Source organism: Gavialis gangeticus, unplaced genomic scaffold, assembly GCF_001723915.1.
Source record: "Gavialis gangeticus isolate Ggan-Ray unplaced genomic scaffold, GavGan_comp1, whole genome shotgun sequence".
Taxonomy (NCBI): domain Eukaryota; kingdom Metazoa; phylum Chordata; order Crocodylia; family Gavialidae; genus Gavialis; species Gavialis gangeticus.
In genome coordinates, this window is record NW_017728990.1 from 744,493 (window position 1) to 764,661 (window position 20,169).

Genomic DNA, 20,169 nt, shown 5'->3' on the forward strand with positions numbered 1-20,169 from the left:
TTTTTTTTTTTTTTTTTCCTGGAGTGCTGAAAAACCACAATGTCTACTTTGGAAGGTGCCAGAGTGCTGACATGCCAGAGCCCAGAGCAGCTGTTTACAGCCTCCCAGCTGCAGCCGGCCCACAGGGTCCAGTCTGCTTGCATCCTCCCAGCTGCCTGCTGGGAGCAGCCTGGGCTCTGTGGCTGGCAGCAGCTGCTTGGAGCCCAGGCTGGTGGTGGTGTGCTGAGCAAAATGGCCTTGCACGCCATGGTCGGCATGCATGCCGGGGTTTCCTGACCCCTGCTGTAAATGATGGGTGCTTTTGACAATGCTACCATCAGTATTCCCTGCTGCAGTATAGTTTCCCCAGTTTGTTGCAGGCAGACAGTGTGGGCAGCCATTTTTGTGTTCAGTTTCTGAAACACCCTCATACACTTACACTTACGAAATGTGCCATGTCATACAGTTGAGCCTTGGTAACGCAATGCCTTTGCTATTAAAGGGGAGGTCTGGGGTCCAGTATTGCTGGTGTCTGTTGTCTTGCATCTTGAAAGCATGAGAGATTCTGCTATCCTCGAGATGGGTGACTTTGTTCCACCTGTCACAGAACATCTTGGTGATAACTTTCCCCTGTGCTTAGAAATTGATTTTTGCATTTGGAAGGAGCTCTTGAAGTAGCTTGGTCTGGTCTTAAATCTCAAGTGTTCTTTACCTCACTTACCTGGCCTTGCATGTTGTGGTATAAATATAGAGGTGTTGACTTGATGTCCATTGCCAAAGTGTGGCTAAGCTAATGTCTCATCTACAGTATTGAAGGTTGATGATGGGTAAACTGGGGAAGATTTGCTTATACTTCCTTGAAGTAGGTTTTCTTAATGGAGGAAGGGGAGGGGCAGTGAGGAGGTTGCTTACCTAAGGAGATGTTTCCAGGGCTTTTCTCTTGGCCATAATGGGTGACCAATCTCTTGATCCCAGTGTAAATGTTCTTGAGTGAAGTTTGCTTTTATGCTGTCCCAGGACCTACCAAATGGAGATGTGGCAGGGCTTTTTACCTGGAGAAGGTTGAATTGATGCCAGTGAGTAGGGAAACAGGTGAGTTTCCCTCCTGCTGTTATGATGTTGACATAAGCCCACTCCTATACTTTTTTTTTTTGCCCTCAAGTACTGTACAACATGGAGTTTAGAGCCTACATCGTGATCTTCGGGTGAACTCCAGCTAGCGAGTTGCCCTCTGTATCAGACCTTGTTTTAGTGATGTCTACGTTTGGGGCAGGAAGGATGAAAATACTACCTTCTTCACCCGTAAGTTTTCTCTCACAGACTGCAGAGCTGTCTTTAGTTGATTTGAACTGTCAAGGATGTACATAGTGGATTGGCAGTATCCTGACTTCAGAATGTAATGAGAGCCTGTTTGGAGTCTCTAGTCTTTTTTGCATACTGCTGGAATCCAGATTTTTGTGAATTATCCAACAGGACAAGGAAAAATGGACAGGCTTCTGTAGTCTGTCAAGCCCCGGGGCTAAACTCCTCATCGCTGCCAGTGAAACCTTCCTGGTGAAGGGCCTGCAGTTCTGCAACTACTTCCTTCCAGCAATATGTGCTGGAGCCTGAACTTCAGAGTGGGGAGGTTTAGTACTGGATCCTCAAGTGCTTTCTGGTTTGAGCTTCCTGGTAGGAATTGAACTGGGAAGGCGCTTACTCCTAGAGCTCTTGACTTGTATCTGCAAGTTGAATCTGGGGAAAATTTGTCTTGTACAGAGACTCTTCATGATAAGCTAAACAGAGTCTGGAAATGATTTGATTAGTACGTAGAAAGGCCTTTACTAGAAAAAAATACAGGGCGTTAAAGTTCTCTTAAGCGGGGAAAGGCATAGAAAGAACAATGGGCGGAAGCTGAAACCAGATGCATTCAAATGTGAAAGGTGTACTCAACTTCACCGTGAGGGAAACTGGCTGTTGGGACAGACTAGCAAGGGCTGTGGTAGACTTTTCTATCTCTTGAAGACATTAAGGCTGTATGCTTTTCTGAATGTTCTGGTTTAGCCATGCAAGCATTATTGGGCTGAATACAAGGGTAACTAGTTGCAATTTTGACTGCCTGTGATGGGTCAGACTAAATCTAATGGTTCCTTCTAGCCTTATGCTCAAAAAACTTAGTAGATCCCTTCTATAAATATAGTTATCCAGATGATTTCTGCTGGAGAGAAGGGATGATGAGTGGGAGAACACTTATTGTGGGTTTTAGTATTTGCTTACTGGCCAGTCTTTGTGGCCCTTTGCACATCCTGTATAATCAGTAATGGGGAAGTGAGAGAAATTCAGGCACTCTTCCCTCTTTGGGATAGAAATTGCTTGGTATAGGACTTCTTAGTTTTCTTTTTCATTTCTTGTTTTGGCTGACCTTAATTTAAGTCAAAATATTTTTGGTTTGTTGGGTTTTTTTAAGTAAGGGGTGTGCCACTGAGTCTCATTCTAATAAGGAAAGTTTTTTGCAGAATATCTTAAGGATGGGTCACATTCTAGATTTGCTTGATCTGTTCTGGAAACTCCCAAATCTGGATCTGTCACCAAATTCCCTTGATGCAGAGTACTTTGTCTAAGCTTTTATATGAGATGTCCTACCCTTTGTGATGAACAGCATTCAAGAGGAACACACATTGACCAAACTGCAGTCTATCTGTGGCTCTATTGGCTTTGAAAAGTAGCACCAATGCCTTAAACTGGAGTTTGAAGTGGAGGAGGAGCCAATGGAGGTATACGGGTATATTGTGCTACCTCCTTTTGTGAATTTGGGTTACTAAGGATGGGTGGGAGTGCATATGCAGGTGAGTATAGGACAGTGTTTTGGGACTGACCATGGAGGGTGGGTTTTTAGCTTTTGTCTTGTTCAGCTGGCGTCTGTTTCAAGTTGGCATATAAGCGAGTGTTCAGAGCAGCTGGTTGAATTTCAGCTGCTCTTAAGAGATTGAAATACCACTAATCCATGCAGTGAGTGGTGTTTGGGATTAAGACTTTATTTCATAGTATTATAGGTTAGAAAGGGTGGCAGACTTAATTAACCCTTGGACATCTGGAGGCTGTACAAGGTAAGTGAACAGATGTGGCAGCATGCAGTAGTGTGAGGCCCCAGATTGGGATTGGAGACCTGGGTTCTTTTCCCAGCTTGGCTCTTCATCTACTGTATGACCTTTGTCCAGCTCTGATATTATTGGCAATAATAGGGTTAATAATACTAATACTTGACCTGTTCAGCTTGCACTTGCACAGCTTGGAACTTTTTCATTAGAGTCCTTGTGCCAACTTGGGAATCCATTACTCAGAGTTATTTTTTAGGCCTCAACCCAGTGGAGCGAGTATCTCATTCAGTCTTGTCATCAGCGATGAAGCGAAACCAGACTCGGTGCATTATTTTCATTGCTCTGAAGTGCAGCTTTCTAGAATTCCTCCATTCTGGCATGAGGAAAGCTAAGGCACTCTTTCACTTTTTAAAGTGGTGAGCTATCTAAAGCACTAGTCCAAGTGAGGATAGCTAGGGTCTGATGCTGATGAGCTGGGGCCTAGCATAGAAAATTGAACCATTGATGGGGAAGAACTTGTACTTTCTGCTGATTTAGCAGACTAATAGCTGTACTGACAGCTATTTCGAGATGCCCAATATAATATGGTATATAATACAAGAATATAGAGAGGTCTTGCTAGAGAGGAAGTGGTGGCATGCAGAATCCCTTCTGAGTCCATGCCACAAAGATTCTTCTGGATAGTCTGTTTTTTCCCTTCGGAGACCAGAACAATTGTCTCATTGCTTCCATAATCTCTTGTACCTTGAACTTTCAAGAAACATTTGGACGCTTATCTTTCTGGGATCCTTTGACCCTAAATGACTTCCTGCCCCTTGGGCAGGGGGCTGGAACCAATGATCTTATGAGGGCACTAATGTCTATGAACTCTTAGTCGCTGCTAATTTCTTCAAGTTCATAATCAAAGAACATGCTAAATGAACCTTGTGGCTTGTGCCCTCTGGGAATGTAGTTCCAAGTGTACTTTCGTGACAGCGAGAAGATGCTTATCCCATCGTTTCTAATTGACAGCTGAGCAGAAATGTATGTCTTAGTAAGCACCACCCCTGTATTTGAATGCCACCAGCCTCTGATGAGGTAGGGCAGCACTTTCAGATCAGTATAGGGGACTGAACCTCAAAACTTAACTGACTTTGCCAAAGATGCATTGGGCGGAGCAAGGACTAGACTCCTGACCATCCAATGCCCAAACCAAGTTCCTAACCATGGGACCATCCTTCCTTATCTGTCTGTTCCCTGTGGCATCTCCTTACTGGTCATTGACTGGGAACGTGGGAAGCTATTGTGTGCTCTGCACAGATGGGGAATAACAACTCATTTAATACTTGATCTAGAGGTCTTTTACCTGATGGATGTTTTGTGAAGAGAAGTGCCTCCCTTTCTGAAGAGTGTAGGAGAGGTCTATCATTGGGGCAGAACTTTGCTCTACAATCTAACCCTGAAAAGCAGAATAAAAAAATAACAAGATGTTCTGGTGATCACTTTAAACTAGTCCCTTTGCTTTTGAGACCCCCAGTCTTACAGAGCAGTTGCTCTGATCCAGAGTTGGCAACTAAATTGAGCTGTTCTGGTGCCCGGGGAAGGAGGGGGCAGGGCAGTGGTGATTACCCCCCCCCCAACATTTGGCCCTGCACCCACTACTAGGGGTGCCAGATGAAGCAGGCAGGGTCTCCATGGAGACTGTCCTGGGACCCTGTGGCAGGTTGTGCTCAGCCAGGCGGTTTGCATGCGCCATGGGGCAGGCAGGAAGTGGCATCTGGGAGTGGGATGGGTGGAGGGGGCTGGGACTGTGGGGCGTTTATCCACCTGGCTGAGTGTTCCCTGTCTGTAGGGTCCTGGGCCAGTGTCTATGGAGAGCCAGCCTACCCACTCCATCTAGCACCTCAGGCAGTAGGTGCAGGGCAGACTCTGGCCAGGCAGTGAGGATGGGTCTGGTGGCAGTGGAAGCTGGGCAGAATAAGCTGCTTGGGGGGTTGCTGGGAGTCTGAGTCCTGCTGTGCTGCCTCTGCTCCACTGTGTGCCTGGGGGTGATGGGACTGGCTACATGTGCCAGTGTCCCCTGCACCTGTGCTGGATGGGGCTGAGGGACCTGCTGTGGACTGGATCAAATCCCTTGGCTGGATGGATTTTTCCCACCCCATCTCTAATCCATGGAGAAAGGGCCAGGTCCATGTGTTCCATTAGCTAACTTCTCAGGGCTGTACTTGGCTGCTAAATGATTCTCTGATAATGGTTGTTTTGAGGTCATCTTGTTGCTGCCCTTTTTTTCTCCTGCCAAGTATGGCTAACCCTTAGAGTCTAATAGCTGTATATGCCTAAATGTTGAGTTGTTGGCAGACTCCTTCTAGCTTCCATAAATGCTGGAGCCCTGGGCCAGGGGCACTAGCCATAGTCTTGTGCTTAAGAGCCTTAAGTGGCAGTAGATGGAGGCATCCACCCAAGCCTATTTATGAGCTCCCTGTCAGCCTCAGTCTTTCCTCTTTGGATAGTTGGGTGTCTCTTCCCAAATCTGGTACGGTTATTTAGCAGATAGGTCTGTCTTAGCAGTGGGAAGAATGCTCAATAAGAGGGTGAACACCACTTTAGTAGAGCCACAAGGAAGTAAGGGGCAGCAACACAACACTTTGCTAAGAGGGCTTGGGTTCTTGGAGGGGTTTCCATGCAGTTGGGCTTTGCAGTTAACTGACTATTGACTTTTCTGAAATTGGGTCAGACTCCTAGTGCAGTTGATCAGGTGTGCTTCCTTGAGTCTTGTCCTCAAAGGTTTTCTTCATTGGGAGGGCTGGAAATGTAGTTCATCAGATGAGATCAGAGATCTGTCTGACTGCAGTGCTGGTTCTGTTCCCTACAGTATCCCTAGATGCCATTCTGAAATCTGGTACTGTTGTTGACCCTGATGAAAACCCAGGAAGCCAGGCACCAACTAGCCATGTTTCAATCCAGTTAGAAAAAATCAAACCAGCTTGCGTGTTCCTGAAGAGGATTTTGAATGTTTGTGCACACCCACATGCTCATGTATGTGGTGGTCTCTCTGCTCTTGTGTACATTGAGCACAACAATAGGACTGGATTTCAGTGGATGAAGGAAGACTACAGGGCAGAAGCCACCAGATGTTAAAGGAAAATTCAAACAATCTGTCTAAAGCAAATTAAAATCTCATCTGGGCTTAGTCTTTGGCTGATAGGAATTGAAGCCAAGATGGTTACTTGCTTATGTTTTAAGGGGGGCCTTGGAGGGATGAAAGAATAGGACCTAGCTGGAGTGTCAGCCATCTTAATGGGTGGAGGAGCCTGATCTCAATTTTTTTTAAGGTCACAAATTGACTGGGAGGCCTCTACCCTAGACTTTAATGGCTGCTTGTGTGCTGAGACTGAGGGGCCTTGGCAGAGTTGAGATGGAACCAGAATACTGGGGACAGGATCTGGGAGAGGGGAGAGATGGTGAGGTAGGGTATAGCTTATGGGAGCAAATGCAAGAACTGTTTCTGTCCTGCTGTCTGTTCAATGAGTGTTTTATAAGGAAAATGCATGCAGGGGCATAGGGCCTGGGTGCAGCCTGCTCTCAGGGGCTGGTGCCTTGCTGCAGAGCGTGGGAACAGGAGAGAGGCATCTGGCAGAGAGGCTAAGCTAGTCCTTGCATGCCTTCTCTGACTCTATCAGTTTCTAAAATGTCTTTAGCAGGCTTGCTGGGACTCGGTGCGTCTGAGGTGGGTGGAGGAGGGAGCCTGCCTCTTCACTCTGGTGCAGGTTTCTCAGGAGAGTGGGGGTCTGTGTTCCTTCCTGTTACATTTGAGGCAGCCTGTAAAGGGCTGACTTAGCCAGTTGAGCTAGCAGGAATGCATCTGAATGGCTCTGAGGGGCTTTATGGACAGCTGTAATGGAGGCTGGCAAGCTCTAGAACTGGGGAGCAGGAACAGGGGCTAGTTTGAGCAATTTTTGCAGGAGAGGTGTTGATTTCAGTGTATATGCAAAACTAGCATGAGTGAACTTCTACTTGGAGTCATTCTTTTCTACCAAGACTGTCCATATCCTTTCGAGATGATATGGGGGATTGGTGGAAACAATGCTGAAAAGCCATCGAATGGCTCAGAGTTGTCTCCCATAATTCCCCAGCAGTGTCAAATCCTGACCCATCCCATATTGCCTGTCCCATCCCTCTTTTCCTTTGTTTTAGTCACTATTTTTTTTCTTTACCCCCTTTCCCTTCCCACTATCTCTACAGCACTCTTCCTTCCTGCTGCTTCACTGGTGGTGGCCGGGCTGCTTCTCCCATGATTCTTTGCATCTAGACGTGGCTGCACTGTGCCTTAGTCAATCAGATCAACTCTTCTTTAACAGGTGTGTATGGAAATTATTTTTTTTACATTTTAATGTTTGTGATTTTTCCTTTTTTTTTTTTTTTTTTTTTTTTCTTTTTTTTTTTTTTTTTTTTTAATTTCCTGTTTTAACTATTTGTAATTCTCTGCAAGCACAGCAGGTGAGGCAAGAGGATATTCTGCCTTTTGGGACGTGAGATGAAAGACCAGTTGTACAGGTCCAGAGGAGCATTGTGGGTTCAGCAGGTTCAGATTCCAGTCATAAACTTTATGGAGTTGGGATGGGTGCCCAAGGAGGAACTGAAAGTGAATCCCAGGGGCAGTGTAACAGACTGCATTTCCCCTATGGGGGCCCCTGCTTCATTGGTTCTTCCTATTGGGGAATGATTGCATCTAGGACTGAATACAATGGGAATGGATGACGTTATCCTGGTCAGAGTGCCCAGGGAATTGTCTGGCTGTATCAGAGAGTACAAAGAATGGTGCAGGAGCCGGTCTGATTGGGTGCCTGTCAAAATACTTCCCACCCTAGTTCCTTGAGCAGCTCTGGCTGATGAAGGATCTTGTCACTGCTCTATTTGACTTCTACTACCCCAGGGTTGTTAAGAGACAGAAGAGGGGAGTTGTATTTGTGGCCTTTCCCATTTGTACTCTGGGAGTCAGCTTCTAAGCAGTGCTGTCTCTGGAGGCTCCCTTTCAGAAAAAGAAGCTTGGAGAGAGAACTTCCATGTACTGCTTTCAGGTTCAGGATTGTCCTTTACTGCTTGGAATTACGCTATGCTCTTGCTAGGAGCATTTGTTCCTCTAGCGTGAGGATGTACTTCTCCATTAGGGTGGAAAATAGAAACGTCAGTAAGTGAGGGTGGCTGTGGGGATACCAGATATTCTCCTCAAGCAAAAATGATCTTTTGTCTCCCATCCTTCCTGAAGATCCAGGGCCACACCTTTTGTAGGGAGGTAGCCAGGGCAGGGAATGGGAGAACGAATGGCTCTTCGTGTTGGGGACGCTAGCTCTCCGACAACTGCAAGCCCGTAAAGATGCAGCTATTACTGTCTGGCTTCTGTAAGCCAGTCGTTTCTCTGGTGGAATGGGCTTTCTTCATAGTGACAATTGTACTTGCCTTGCTGACTCTCTTGTTAATAGTTTCTGCAGCCGGAAGGAGCTTGAGAGAATGCCCTTATCCTTCAGGTGATCCCTGTAGGGGAAGCTAAAGGGACTCTAAGATTGTACAGGAGGTCTTGGGCATATTGGGTGGGGATTGCTTCTCTTGGGATTGTTGCTTCTTCAAGGTGGGGAAGACAGATCAATCGGTTCCATCAAAGATCTCATCCCTGGGGGCAGGCCCATTTTGAAGCTTGGATTGGGGGAGCCCCCTTGTAGTGGGGAAGATGCCTCTGCCATGCAGGCCAGCTGCATCAGGCCAGTGGCTCTTGTCTCTGGGGTTGAGTGCTAGGTTGGGGCAGAATTGATGCTTATTCTTTCAGTGCTAAAATAATCTGATCTTTCGGAATCTGTCTCCTGACCACTGATATCTTCTCTCCTTCCTTCCTTCTTTCCTTCCTTCCCCTTCCCTCCTTGGCCCCAACTGTGTGTGGTGAAGTGAGGGGTACTTCCCCTCTTGTTTTTTCTTCCCCTCTGATTGACACCAGTTTCCCTCACACACATACCCTGTGCCCTACGCCCACCCCCTGTGCGGGGTCCTCATCATGGACGACTCAGAAGTGGAGTCGACTGCCAGCATCCTGGCCTCTGTCAAGGAACAGGAGGCACAGTTTGAGAAGCTGACCCGGGCGCTGGAGGAGGAGCGGCGTCATGTCTCAGCACAGCTGGAGCGCGTCCGGGTCTCCCCACATGATGCCAGCCAGACGATGGCCAACGGTACCCTCACCCGTCGGCATCAGGTAAAACCCCCTCAAAAGAGGTGGGCATGCAGGACTCCAGAGCCGTTTTCTCTGCCTCATTGTGGACAGTAATGGACACTGGAGCTTCTCTGGGCTCCTAGGAGAGTTGGCCTGTAGTGAAGTGGCGCTCCTCACCCTCCCAGCTTGCTTTACAGAGCAGCTGTTTCCCCAGCTAACTGATACAAGTACCTGTTGTAACTTGTCGTTTGCACTGCAGATCTGGAGGATTTTTGTTGTGTCAAAGGCCCCATAAGGCATCTGGTCATAAGAGGACTGGTGTGTGGTAAGAGAATGATCAATTAGGTAGGAAGGTACTGGTTGATCTCTGTGGTACTGGAGACTCCTAAAGCAGATTGGGTAGAGATGCAATCCTGGGCAGAAATGTGTGTATGGGGGAGAAGGAGAGAGGGCAGTTGGGGAGCTCAGAGGACTGAGCCCTCCCCTGTGCACGTGTACCTAGAATAGCTTCACTTTGAAATGCTCATAAATACTATCAGGTTTTTTAGGATTATTTTTGGAGCACTTCTGCCACTTCTGGAGTGCTTTGTAGAGTACTTACAGCTGTCCACTTGACGTTTTAAGTATTTGAGAGGCGTTTTAAGTGCTTTAAATGCTACCTCTGTTCATGCCCTTGGTGTTCTGGCATTGTAACCTGGCAGTGACACCTGAATTACTTTGTGTATGCTGCGTTATGGTAGGAAGAGTTCAAAGCCACACGTAGGAACATAAACAGCTGTGAGGTAGCAAGCCCTGCGCAGAAGCTTAGCTAGAGCCCAATCTGACCAGACTTGGCATAGTCTGAGGCACTTTGGTCACATCCTGGTGATTATGTGAGCACCTTGGCACTTTGATTTGTATATGTTCTTTTCATGCCTGTAAGAGATGGGGCTGCACCTTAAATTTTGTAGATCAAGAACTGAGACCCAGAGTTCCAGAGACATGGGTTTAATTCCCTGCTCTCCTACAATGCCCTATAACTAGGCAGGCTCCTGAAGTCCTGGTTTAGCATTTGAACCGCTGGATAGCTGGCCGGGACAGGGCAAATGCCAAAGGAAGCGGAGGAGAACTAGTTCTATATTTACATGGTTTTCAGTGAACTTTCTGCTAAAGTGACTCTGGTTCTGTTTCTCACTCTGCTCTTTGGGTATCCTAAACTCAAGACCCTTTGTGCCCCCCTCAGTGGCCAGATTACAATGGCAGGAGGCATGCTGTGTGCAGGGTGGGGTTTAGCTCTGGCTGTGGATACTAGTTCTACTTGAGAAAATTTGGAGGTGCTGTTTGAGGGTAAGAGTTTTGCAGGGAATATGTGGGAGTAAAGTTAGCTTCTAAGTCATCAGAAGGAGCGAGAACCCATAGTACAGTGGTCTGCTGCTTGAAACTATTCATGGTGTTCCCTCTAATTCTTCTGAGATGCTGAAATGTCTTATGACCTATGGCTCCCATATCAAAGAAAGATGTAAAAATCCTGAGGAATGGATCCGTCTATGGCATGACTGTTCAGCACCTACCTCAAGGGCACTTGCTTCCTTTATGTAAGGGAGTAAGAGCATAGGGTATGTGGAATCTCTTTGGAGTCAATGCCGGCACACTTCTAGGGCCTTGCAACTGGCTCCTGCAACATTTGGGCCTGACTAGGGTGAGAAGGGCATTTGAAACTTGAGTAGCCTTTGCCATGGGGGCATCTGACCCATCTTACTTGGACAGCAGGATAATGGTGTAGCTAGCTTCATGGGCATGCTGTTACAACTTGTGTTTCAGAACGGCCGCTTCCTGGGCGATGCTGACCTGGAGAGGCAGAAATTTCCAGATCTGAAACTTAACGGACCCCAGGTAAAGGAATGGTGCGAGAGGGTGTTATCTGCTCTTGGATAATGGCAAAATCTGTGTTCAGGGTTCCTGTGGCACTTCCCCTCCAGAAAGGACAGGGACAAGCCTAGTGAGGTGGTGGGTGCAAGGTTTTCCCACTACCTGTTCTACATATTCTTTCCCCTCTCTCTTCTTCTGCTTGCTTCCCTTCATTACTGCAGATTTGGCACTGAGGAGACAACCCCACCATTCAGCAAAAAGCCTTGTCTTGACCCCCTCCCCATAACCTCTCATCCTGTGCAGTCATTTCACTTCATTTGTAAGGAGTGTGGCCTGTGAGGATGAGGGTTGGATTCTAAAATACCTCTAAGCTGAGTGGCTTGCATAGAAGAATTGGTTCCTCCAGTACCCAGGGGCATGAAAATTGTAGGTGCCTTCCTCCCTTTTCAGGAGATGGAAACAAATGGCAATAAGTTGCTTGCATGCTTGGACACCTTGTGTGGGGAAAGATGGGGCTTTTTCCACTTTCCTGACTATGGCCTGGGTACAAGAGCTAGGTCTCCTCTGTCGGTGTGGGAGGTGGAGTTGTTTCATCTGGGCTTAGTTGATCCATCTTTCCTTTTTGCCACAGGACCACAGCCATCTCTTATACAGCACTATCCCAAGGATGCAGGATCCAGGCCAGATCGTGGAGGAGACTTATACCATGGAAGAGGACCCAGAGGGTGCCATGTCAGTTGTCTCTGTGGAAACATCAGATGATGGGACTACCCGGCGCACAGAAACCACGGTGAGCAATGAGGCAGGATGACATTGAGTGTGTTGGAAGACTCTTGCTTTTTTGGCGCTTTTGTTTTCCTAAAAGGTGCATGTGCGTGCACACACATATTGGTGGGGGGAGGGGGGTTGTACTCTAAGCTGTCTTTGTTCTTCTCTGGTGATAGCAACTGAAACCAGGCATGAGGCCAGGAGGCTGAGATTTGGAGCATGGGTAGGCAAAATACAGCCTGGAGGCCAACTGATTGGATCTGGCCTGCAGGTGGGCGTCCATTAGTTGACTCTATTTGGCCCATGACTCCTCACACAGTGCTTCTCATGGGGCCAAGACCCTCCCGCTCCTGCCTGGGGCAGCCTGTGGTACGTTCCTATGTGCCCTGGTCCTGGCCAATGCATGCAACTTTGTGGTGGGACTGCTCCCAGTTTGGCTGCAGCTGCCTGGGTACTGCTTGGCTCTCCCCGCCTCCAGTGGCTCCTCCTGGCATTGCTGCACTGGTCCAGGTAGTGTGGGGATGTGTGCCGGGCACCACGTGTCCGGTCAGGCTGGGTGGGTCGGGGGAAGCTGCAGCCAGGTGGCTTCTGCCCCAGCATGCAGGGCTCCAGCTTTTGGCTGCCTTCTACCCACTCCACCTGCCTGCAGATGGCTGTTCATTGCTCTGGGTGGAAAGTGGCCAAGAGCTGGAGCCCAGCATGTTGGAGCAGGAACTGCCTGGCTGCAGCTTGCCCACTAGCTGGGTGTGTGGTGCCCAGCACATGTCTCCACACCTTCCCTACATAACCTGCTGCCTGGAGTCGTGCAGTAGGGGCTGGAGGTGAGGAGAGCCATGCAGTAGATGGGCAGCTGCAGCAGCAGACCTGTTGGGAAGGTGTGCGTGTTGGGTAGGCTGGGGTGGTGCTGTTGGACTGGTGCAGGCAGGAGCATGGCACAGGCTGCCCTGGGTGGCAGTGGTTGGGGCTCAGTGCCATCCACAGGCTGGATGAAGGTCAGGGCAGGTGGGGGTGGACTGCACTGCACTGTCCAGGTGAGCTCTGCATGTGCTGCCTGCCCCCCACCACCTTTGCCCAGCTCCTTGGACTGTGCAGGCAGCGTGCCACACGTGCATATCCCCCTCTAATGCAGTTGCCTCTGTATACACTACTCAAACAAAAAGCAGAACAAACTTGCAGATTTGGAAGACAAGTTCACGGATGACACCAAGCTAGGAGGTGTAGCAGATATGCTGGAGGGTAGGGTTAGCATTCAGAGTGACCTAGACAAATTGGAGGATTAGGCCAAAAGAAATCTCATGAGGTTCAACAAGGACAAGTGCAAAGTCCTGCCCTTAGCAATGCATCGGATTCTTCCATGGTACAGGCTTGGGGCTGACTGGCTAGGTAGCAGCCTTGTAGAAAAGGATGTGGGGGTTACAGTGGACAATAAGCTGAATATGAGTCAGCAGTGTGCCCTTGTTGCTAAGGAGGCTAACAACATACTGGGCTACATTAATTGGATTGTTGCCTGCAAACTGAGGGAAGTGATTATTCCACTATATTCTGCACTGGTGAGGCCACATCTGGAGTACTGTGTCCAGTTGCCTGCCCCCGCTCCCCCCCCCTCCCCCGACAGGATGAGTCAAGTTGGGGAGAGTCCAGCAGAGGGCAGTGAAAATGGTTTGGGAGCTGGGGCACATGACTTGTGAGGAGAGGCTGAGGGAACTGGGTCTGCAGAAGAGAAGGCTGGGGGAAGGGGGGTTGATAGTAACCTTTTAATTACCTAAAGGGTAGTTCCGAAGAGGATGGAGTGTTCTCTGGGGTGACAGGTGACAGAACAAGGAACAATGGTCTCAAGTTGCAGCAAGGGAGATTTAGGTTGGATATTAGGAAAGACTTGCCCACCCCTGGATTGGAGGAAATGCTGAGGGAGCCTGGGACTAGGATGGCAGGGGATGCATAATTTGGGAATGATGAGGATCAGCAGGATGCAATCATAAGTTGAGAACATTGTGTTGACCATGTCTCCAGGTAAAGAAAGTAGTGAAGACTGTGACCACAAGGACAGTACAGCAGGTTCCTGTTGGGCCAGATGGGTTACCTCTGGAGGGTTCACCTGTCACCAATAACTACGTCCAGACAATGGACAGGAACTTCCGTAAAAATGGCAACAGTGGACCTGGCAGCTACATAAGCCAGGCTGGCACTGCCACGCTCCCTCGCAACTACCACTACCCAGATGGCTACAGCCGCCCTTATGATGATGGCTACCCTGGCAGTGATCACAACTATGGCAGTCTGTCCCGCGTGACTCGAATTGATGAACGTTACCGTCCCTCCATGGATGGTTACCGGGCCCCTAGCCGGCAGGACGTCTATGGTCCTCAACCACAGGTGCGAGTAGGGGGGAGCAACATGGACCTGAACCGCTTCCATGCAGAGCCTTATGGGCTAGAAGATGACCAGCGCAGCGTTGGCTATGATGACATGGATTATGGTCTGATGTCAGATTATGGCACAGCCAGGCGGGCAGGGACACCCTCGGATCCCCGGCGACGACTCAGGTATCTGTCATGCTTGGCATGCTTGAAACATAGGTCTTTTGGTTACCCTTCTGTCCCTGCCTTTGGTGCCCAATGGTGGCTGATTCAGAGGGTGGTGTGTGTTGGGGTGGCTCTTCTGTACCTGCTGAGACATGCCTGACTCTAATTATAGCTGTGAGTATTTTAATTGGTAGTAAAATTATACATTAATTGAACTTTCCTTCCTGCAGCAGCACAGGACAGCTCAGTGGGTTTTTCATTCTAAACAATACCCTCCCATTGCTTGCCTCTCTACCCTTATATTCAGTCCTTTTAAGGAAAAGACTTGCATGCTCTGATTCTCCGGGCCCCTTGGTTGTTCTCTTTGGCACTGTCTGATAGCCCCTTCAAACTGGTAGGGCAATCTCCTTTTGTAACAGCCAGCCCATTAGGTGGAACAAAGGATTTATGGCAAAGTTTGCATCATGACTCATCCTACTTTGTAATGACATCATAACTGCTGTTCTTTTCATGGTTATGCAAAGAGATGGGCCTCATCTTGAAGTGGCATTGTCTTCAACTTTCAACTACCACTGAACTGGAGATGCAGGATGTGCCTGTAGAAATAGAGACTTGCAGGGGAGGCTTAGGCTGAATGAGGATGGGTCACTAGGTTGGTGTATCCCACAAACTACCAGAAGGATACAGCCCCTTGAAGTACTTTGTAGCAGGATGGGCAGCTGTCAAACCTGTTTAAAGACAGCAGGGCTTTTTTTAACTTGGATGGTTCAGTCATTTCTCTAGTTGATTATCAGAGTGATTACTTGATGGGAGGAGCAGCCTACCAGATACCAGAAAAATATGTAGTGGTGCTTCTTTTGTGACTTGAGACTTGGTGTCCCAGGTAAACTGCTAAAATACTGTTACGCTAACTAAGAACAAATTAAGCTGCTATTTTGAGGAGGGGGATTTAAGATCTTTGTCCCTTCTTGCTTAACAGTTTAACTGAATGTAGAATTTCACAGAGTTGAGACCTGCATAGTTTTCAGCTTGGCCTGTTAAAGGGAATGAATTGTGAATTCAGAGTGGAACCGTGCCAGCACAGAGGGCTCAAACATGCAACTCCTCCCTATATTCATGATGTGTGCGTGTCTTTTTGTTTGCCTGTCCAGGCTGAGAAGGTGTCTGTCTCCTTGATTTTTAACCTAGTCTGAGATGCTTGGGGCTCCAGCTCTTTAAAAGAACTCTTAACTGAATGACAGTGGTCCTCTGTGTGTGCATGGTGTGTCCTTCCCCCCCCCACCCCCCCAGTGAGTTATGGATGGTTCACATGCTTGAGCTTAGTGGCAAGATGAAGCAAAGTATAAGGATGCTGCAGCTCCTCAAAGGTTCTGTCTCTGCTGGCTGTATGCTTATGCTGAATGGCCAGGAGAACAGAGTGGTGGTGGGGTACACTGGGGGAGAAGGATCAAACAGTCCCCCAACCCAGTCTCTTGGGCTCTGTTGGTGTGATCTTATCAAGTGTCATTCTGTTCATCACTTTTTAATCCTGCAGATGATGCCCAGTGGCAGTCTGTGGTCACTGGAATGACAAACTATCTGTAGAATTTACACGGCTGCACTTCCCTTGTACTCTAGTTCCCAGTCCCATGAGTGTGCTTCAGTCTCTGTACAGACTGATGAGGATCACAGAAATATGTGGAATCCAAGCATTGTTAGAGTTGACTTATCAAACTTTCTCAATTACCATCTTGTCTTTTAACCTCCTATTTTTAGGGGCTAACTGGCAATATCCCCTGAGATGTTTGTTGAGCAGTGGCCTAACTTATTTGTATGTTTGGCAGTTTGCCCTCCTTCAAAGTTTAAGAATCTCCCTACTATCTCTACTGGCTGTAATCAGTATGAAGGACATGGATCCATTTGACATGTGTTATAGCAACTTGTTAAGCATGCACAAAACTTCAAGTGCAGCGGAATGAGACGATCACTGTAAATGTGTGTTTTCTTCTGTTTCAGTAGAAGTACTTAGGCTGTCTTGAGTCTGACTGATAGACTTGATGTGAAACAAGTTGAGCTTTCCTTGTAGCAAAATTCATTTGAAAGTGGTATTATCCAGAATGCTTAAGACTTCATTGATCTGGAGTCTATACATTTTATTGACAGAGTCTCTTGACAACAGCTATGCAGCATGCCTTGCTGTTTGGATCAAATCTTGTGGTGCTAGAATGTTGGCCATCTGCATTGTTGCTGCTTGTGTGTGTGTGCACCTATAACCTGTAAGGCTAAAGAAGTATTGAGGCACCATGGTCAGTGGCTGCTGGTCACAGGATTGACATGCATCCTGAGTCACTGTTTAAGTTATCAAAGCCATAAAATCAACTCTGGCTCCAGCAGAATAGCTTTCAGATCTCTGGCTAGCCACTCCAACTGGAACGCATAGGTGATTTTTGGCCTGCACCGCTGGTTGGACCCTGACCTATCCTCTGGCTGTAAAAGCTCCATATGTAACCACAAGCTTTAATGGAGTGAGACACAGCTATGCCTATTGCACTAACAGGTTAAGAACATTTAATCAGTATGTCTTGAGGAATGTTATTGATTATGGCATGTACTCAGAGTTAGACTAGAGTACTAATCTTGGGATAAAATTCTGTTGAGTAGTAAAGGAGTTGACTGCCAGGACTCCTATAGTTGCTTCTGTTCCCAAGATTGAAATTTCTGTGCTTAAGGTCAGATGCAAAGAAGCACTGTATGATTTAACCCAGGAGTGGCCAACCTATGGTATGCTTGCCATAAGTGGCACTGACAGGCTTTGTGGGTGATGCATGACAGTGGGGAAAGGACAGGCAGCACAGTGGCAGGCAGGGCAGGGAGTAGAAAAGAATAGCAGATTGGGTAGAGCGTATAGGGCAGGAAGTCAAAAGCAAAGCAGCAGATCGGAGCAGTCAGTGGAGCAGGGGAAGGACTCAAAGTGACACCTGGAGAGTATGGGGCTGATTTTTATGGCGCACCTGCCGAAAAAGTTGGCTCCCGCTGCTTTAGCCAAATACCCTTCTAGGCAAAGCTGAACCAGAGTTTGGCATCCTATGGAGTTATGAACGTAGCCCTGGTAATGCAATTGTGTGGTGGAAGCTGTATTGTATGGATATTGCAGGTGCGGGGTATTTCAAGAAGCATCTTAGTTCAGCTTTCCTTGTTTAATATAAAATAATGTAATACACAATAAAAGCATGGTCTCCATTTGCTTGTCTGCTTTAAACTTGACTTTTAAAAAAAAAAAATTGCTCTGTTGAGGCTGAGGCCTATTTGGGAGACCAAATTCTCTTGTTTTTGTTTTGCTTTTTCCTCTTGTCTTGATTTCCACCCCCACCCCTTTTTGGAAGTGTAAATATAGCTACAAAACTGTAGGGACTGAATTGACACCTTCACATGGGTTTTGCCACTTATACATCCTGCTGCCTCATGTCTCTCTAGCAGGAGTGATGTTAAGTTTGTCATTTACTTAGAAATGCCAGCCAAAAACGGGATGTCTGTGCCAAGTACTACATACAGTCAAGATGCAATTGTCCCTATTTCACAGATGAGGTTAGCTTAGAGATGGAGCAGCTTGCCCAATGTGGCTCAAATGGGAAATATCATCTCTTCCGAATTTCCTAGGCTAGAGTGATGACTGCAAGATCATTAAATGTTTCTATGAGTCTTTTCCCGTGGCAGTGCAATCTTGTAGAACAGTAGCATCCAAGATTTGAGTTCCACTTAGTTCAGAGAGCCATTTTGCTTTTGCAAATATCCTCCACCAGTTAGCTTTCCTCAAACTTTTTTGAACTAATCTGCATTTAAGTATTCTTAAATAAAAAGGTGTTGGCAAGTTGTGCTTGTTGGTGTGTCTCATGTCACTGTGCAGTAAACCATGGCAAAAGGATGGATGAAATGTCCAGATACAGTGTCATGATTGCAATTTGTGCCCTGTATAAACTGGGTGCCCTTAAAATCCGATCCTGCTGTTGAACTGTACCCATCTAACTACTATATAATGGTCTTTACATGAAACACTTAAAACCTGGCTTAAGCTCTAGAGAATACTTATTAGGAGCAATCTGTCCCTGAGGTGAAGGTAGGCTTACCCAGCTAGTAGATCATTTTCCCCCTAATTTCTTTGGATTTAGACATTTGGCATTAACATACCCTCTAGTGGCAAGAGCGGGGAACTACTTGGGAAAGTGCAACAGCATTGTCTGCAATTGCAAGGAAATATTTAATTGGCCATGATTTCTCATGAAATCAACTTACAAAATGGGTTTTTAATAATATGCCATTTTAGAATGTCCCAATGCTTATTGAAATAGAGACTGTTAACATGGTTAGACTATGCCACTAGCAGACTAAGTGGAGGCACCAATCAGTAAAGTGAAAACATTTTATATTGAGGTTAGCATTAATTGGTATTTGTAAACTTTTTTTGTAGAATGCTACATAAAGATGTTAACTCCTATTATGTATACATGTATATTAATGCATTTAAATCTAGATTCATATAATATGGTTTTTTATTATTATTATTATTATTATTATTATTATTATTTATTTTCTGTGGCATCTGCTATTAAACTATACCATATATGCCCCTCTGCCAACTGGTGGCAAGGGGTAGGGCTGACGGGAAATGCTTGCAAAAATTGCTTTGTCTTGCTATAAGTTGAGTAGACCCCTAGTCATTGCTTCTGGATCTTGCTTATTGATAGAGAATCTGTGGAAGTCCTAACTGAGATCTGGATCCTGTCAGACCACAAGCAGTTCAACAAACTCTGCCTCTAAGAGGTTGCAGTCTTTTTATTTAACCAAGTAAAAAGTGGGGTTTGGGAGGGATGGAGAAGAAATGGCTACTATTGCCTTGGACAGTGCATCTTATTCATATATTTTCCTCTACCCAGGCAAAAGAAGCTGTTCCACCCTCTGTTGAAATACAGACTCTGAGGAGAAGGAGACTGTATATCTTGGTCAGTCTGACTCTCAGTAGACAAGTGTAGGCTTTTTGGATCCTCAACTTACTTTCTTCCCCAAGTAACTTTTGCTTATGGAAGCCAGGAACTGAAAAGGGCATGTAAAACATTTTCTTGGAAGACGGGGAACTTGGTTACAGAGTGCAGATGGCCCTGAAAAATCTTAGCCTCCAAATGCAGGTCACTTTGGCTCACCTCTTTTTGCATTAGAAGTTGGAGTTGTAGCCCTATGCTTTTTCATGGAGGCAGTGGTCTTGGTCCTTGTGCTAATTGTCCATTCTTTCCCCTGTGTAGGAGTTATGAGGATATGCTGGTGGATGATGTGGCCCCTGACCAGTACTACTGGGCCCCCCTGGCACAGCATGAACGGGGTAGCCTGGCAAGCCTGGACAGTCTGCGGAAGGGAGGCCCACCACCTGCCAATTGGCGCCAGCCAGAGCTGCCTGAAGTGATAGCTATGCTGAGTTTTCGGCTGGATGCAGTAAAGTCCAATGCAGCAGCCTACCTGCAGCACCTCTGCTACCGCAATGACAAGGTGAAGACAGAGGTGCGTAAGCTGAAGGGGATACCTGTGCTGGTGGGGCTGCTGGACCACCCCAAGAAAGAGGTGCACTATGGGGCCTGTGGGGCCCTGAAGAACATATCCTTTGGCAAAGATCAGGACAACAAGATAGCCATCAAGAACTGCGATGGTGTCCCAGCCCTGGTGAGACTGTTGCGCAAGGCCCGTGACATGGACCTCACAGAGGTCATCACAGGTAATGGAGAATGAGTGATGGGTTGGCTGGGCAAAGGAAGTGGTGGAAGGGGCGGGGCTATTT

At 47.1% G+C, this 20,169-nt stretch overlaps 1 protein-coding gene across 10 annotated transcripts in view; it reads left to right on the forward strand.

The window, feature by feature from the left end:
* CTNND1 (catenin delta 1) overlaps positions 1–20,169 on the forward strand; it is a 48,852-nt gene that overhangs the window by 16,180 nt on the left and 12,503 nt on the right. For 6 of the 10 annotated variants that reach the window (XM_019514730.1, XM_019514738.1, XM_019514794.1 and 3 more), the window contains exons 2-7: positions 7,278–7,393; positions 9,022–9,273; positions 11,032–11,103; positions 11,711–11,869; positions 13,858–14,390; positions 19,643–20,106. In XM_019514730.1, coding sequence (XP_019370275.1) covers positions 9,079–9,273; positions 11,032–11,103; positions 11,711–11,869; positions 13,858–14,390; positions 19,643–20,106 — 1,423 coding nt within the window. In that variant the 5' untranslated portion in view covers positions 7,278–7,393; positions 9,022–9,078. Of the gene's footprint in view, positions 1–7,277; positions 7,394–8,972; positions 9,274–11,031; positions 11,104–11,710; positions 11,870–13,857; positions 14,391–19,642; positions 20,107–20,169 lie in introns of all 10 variants that reach the window. The other 4 variants (XM_019514800.1, XM_019514808.1, XM_019514748.1 and 1 more) reach the window with 3 other exon arrangements.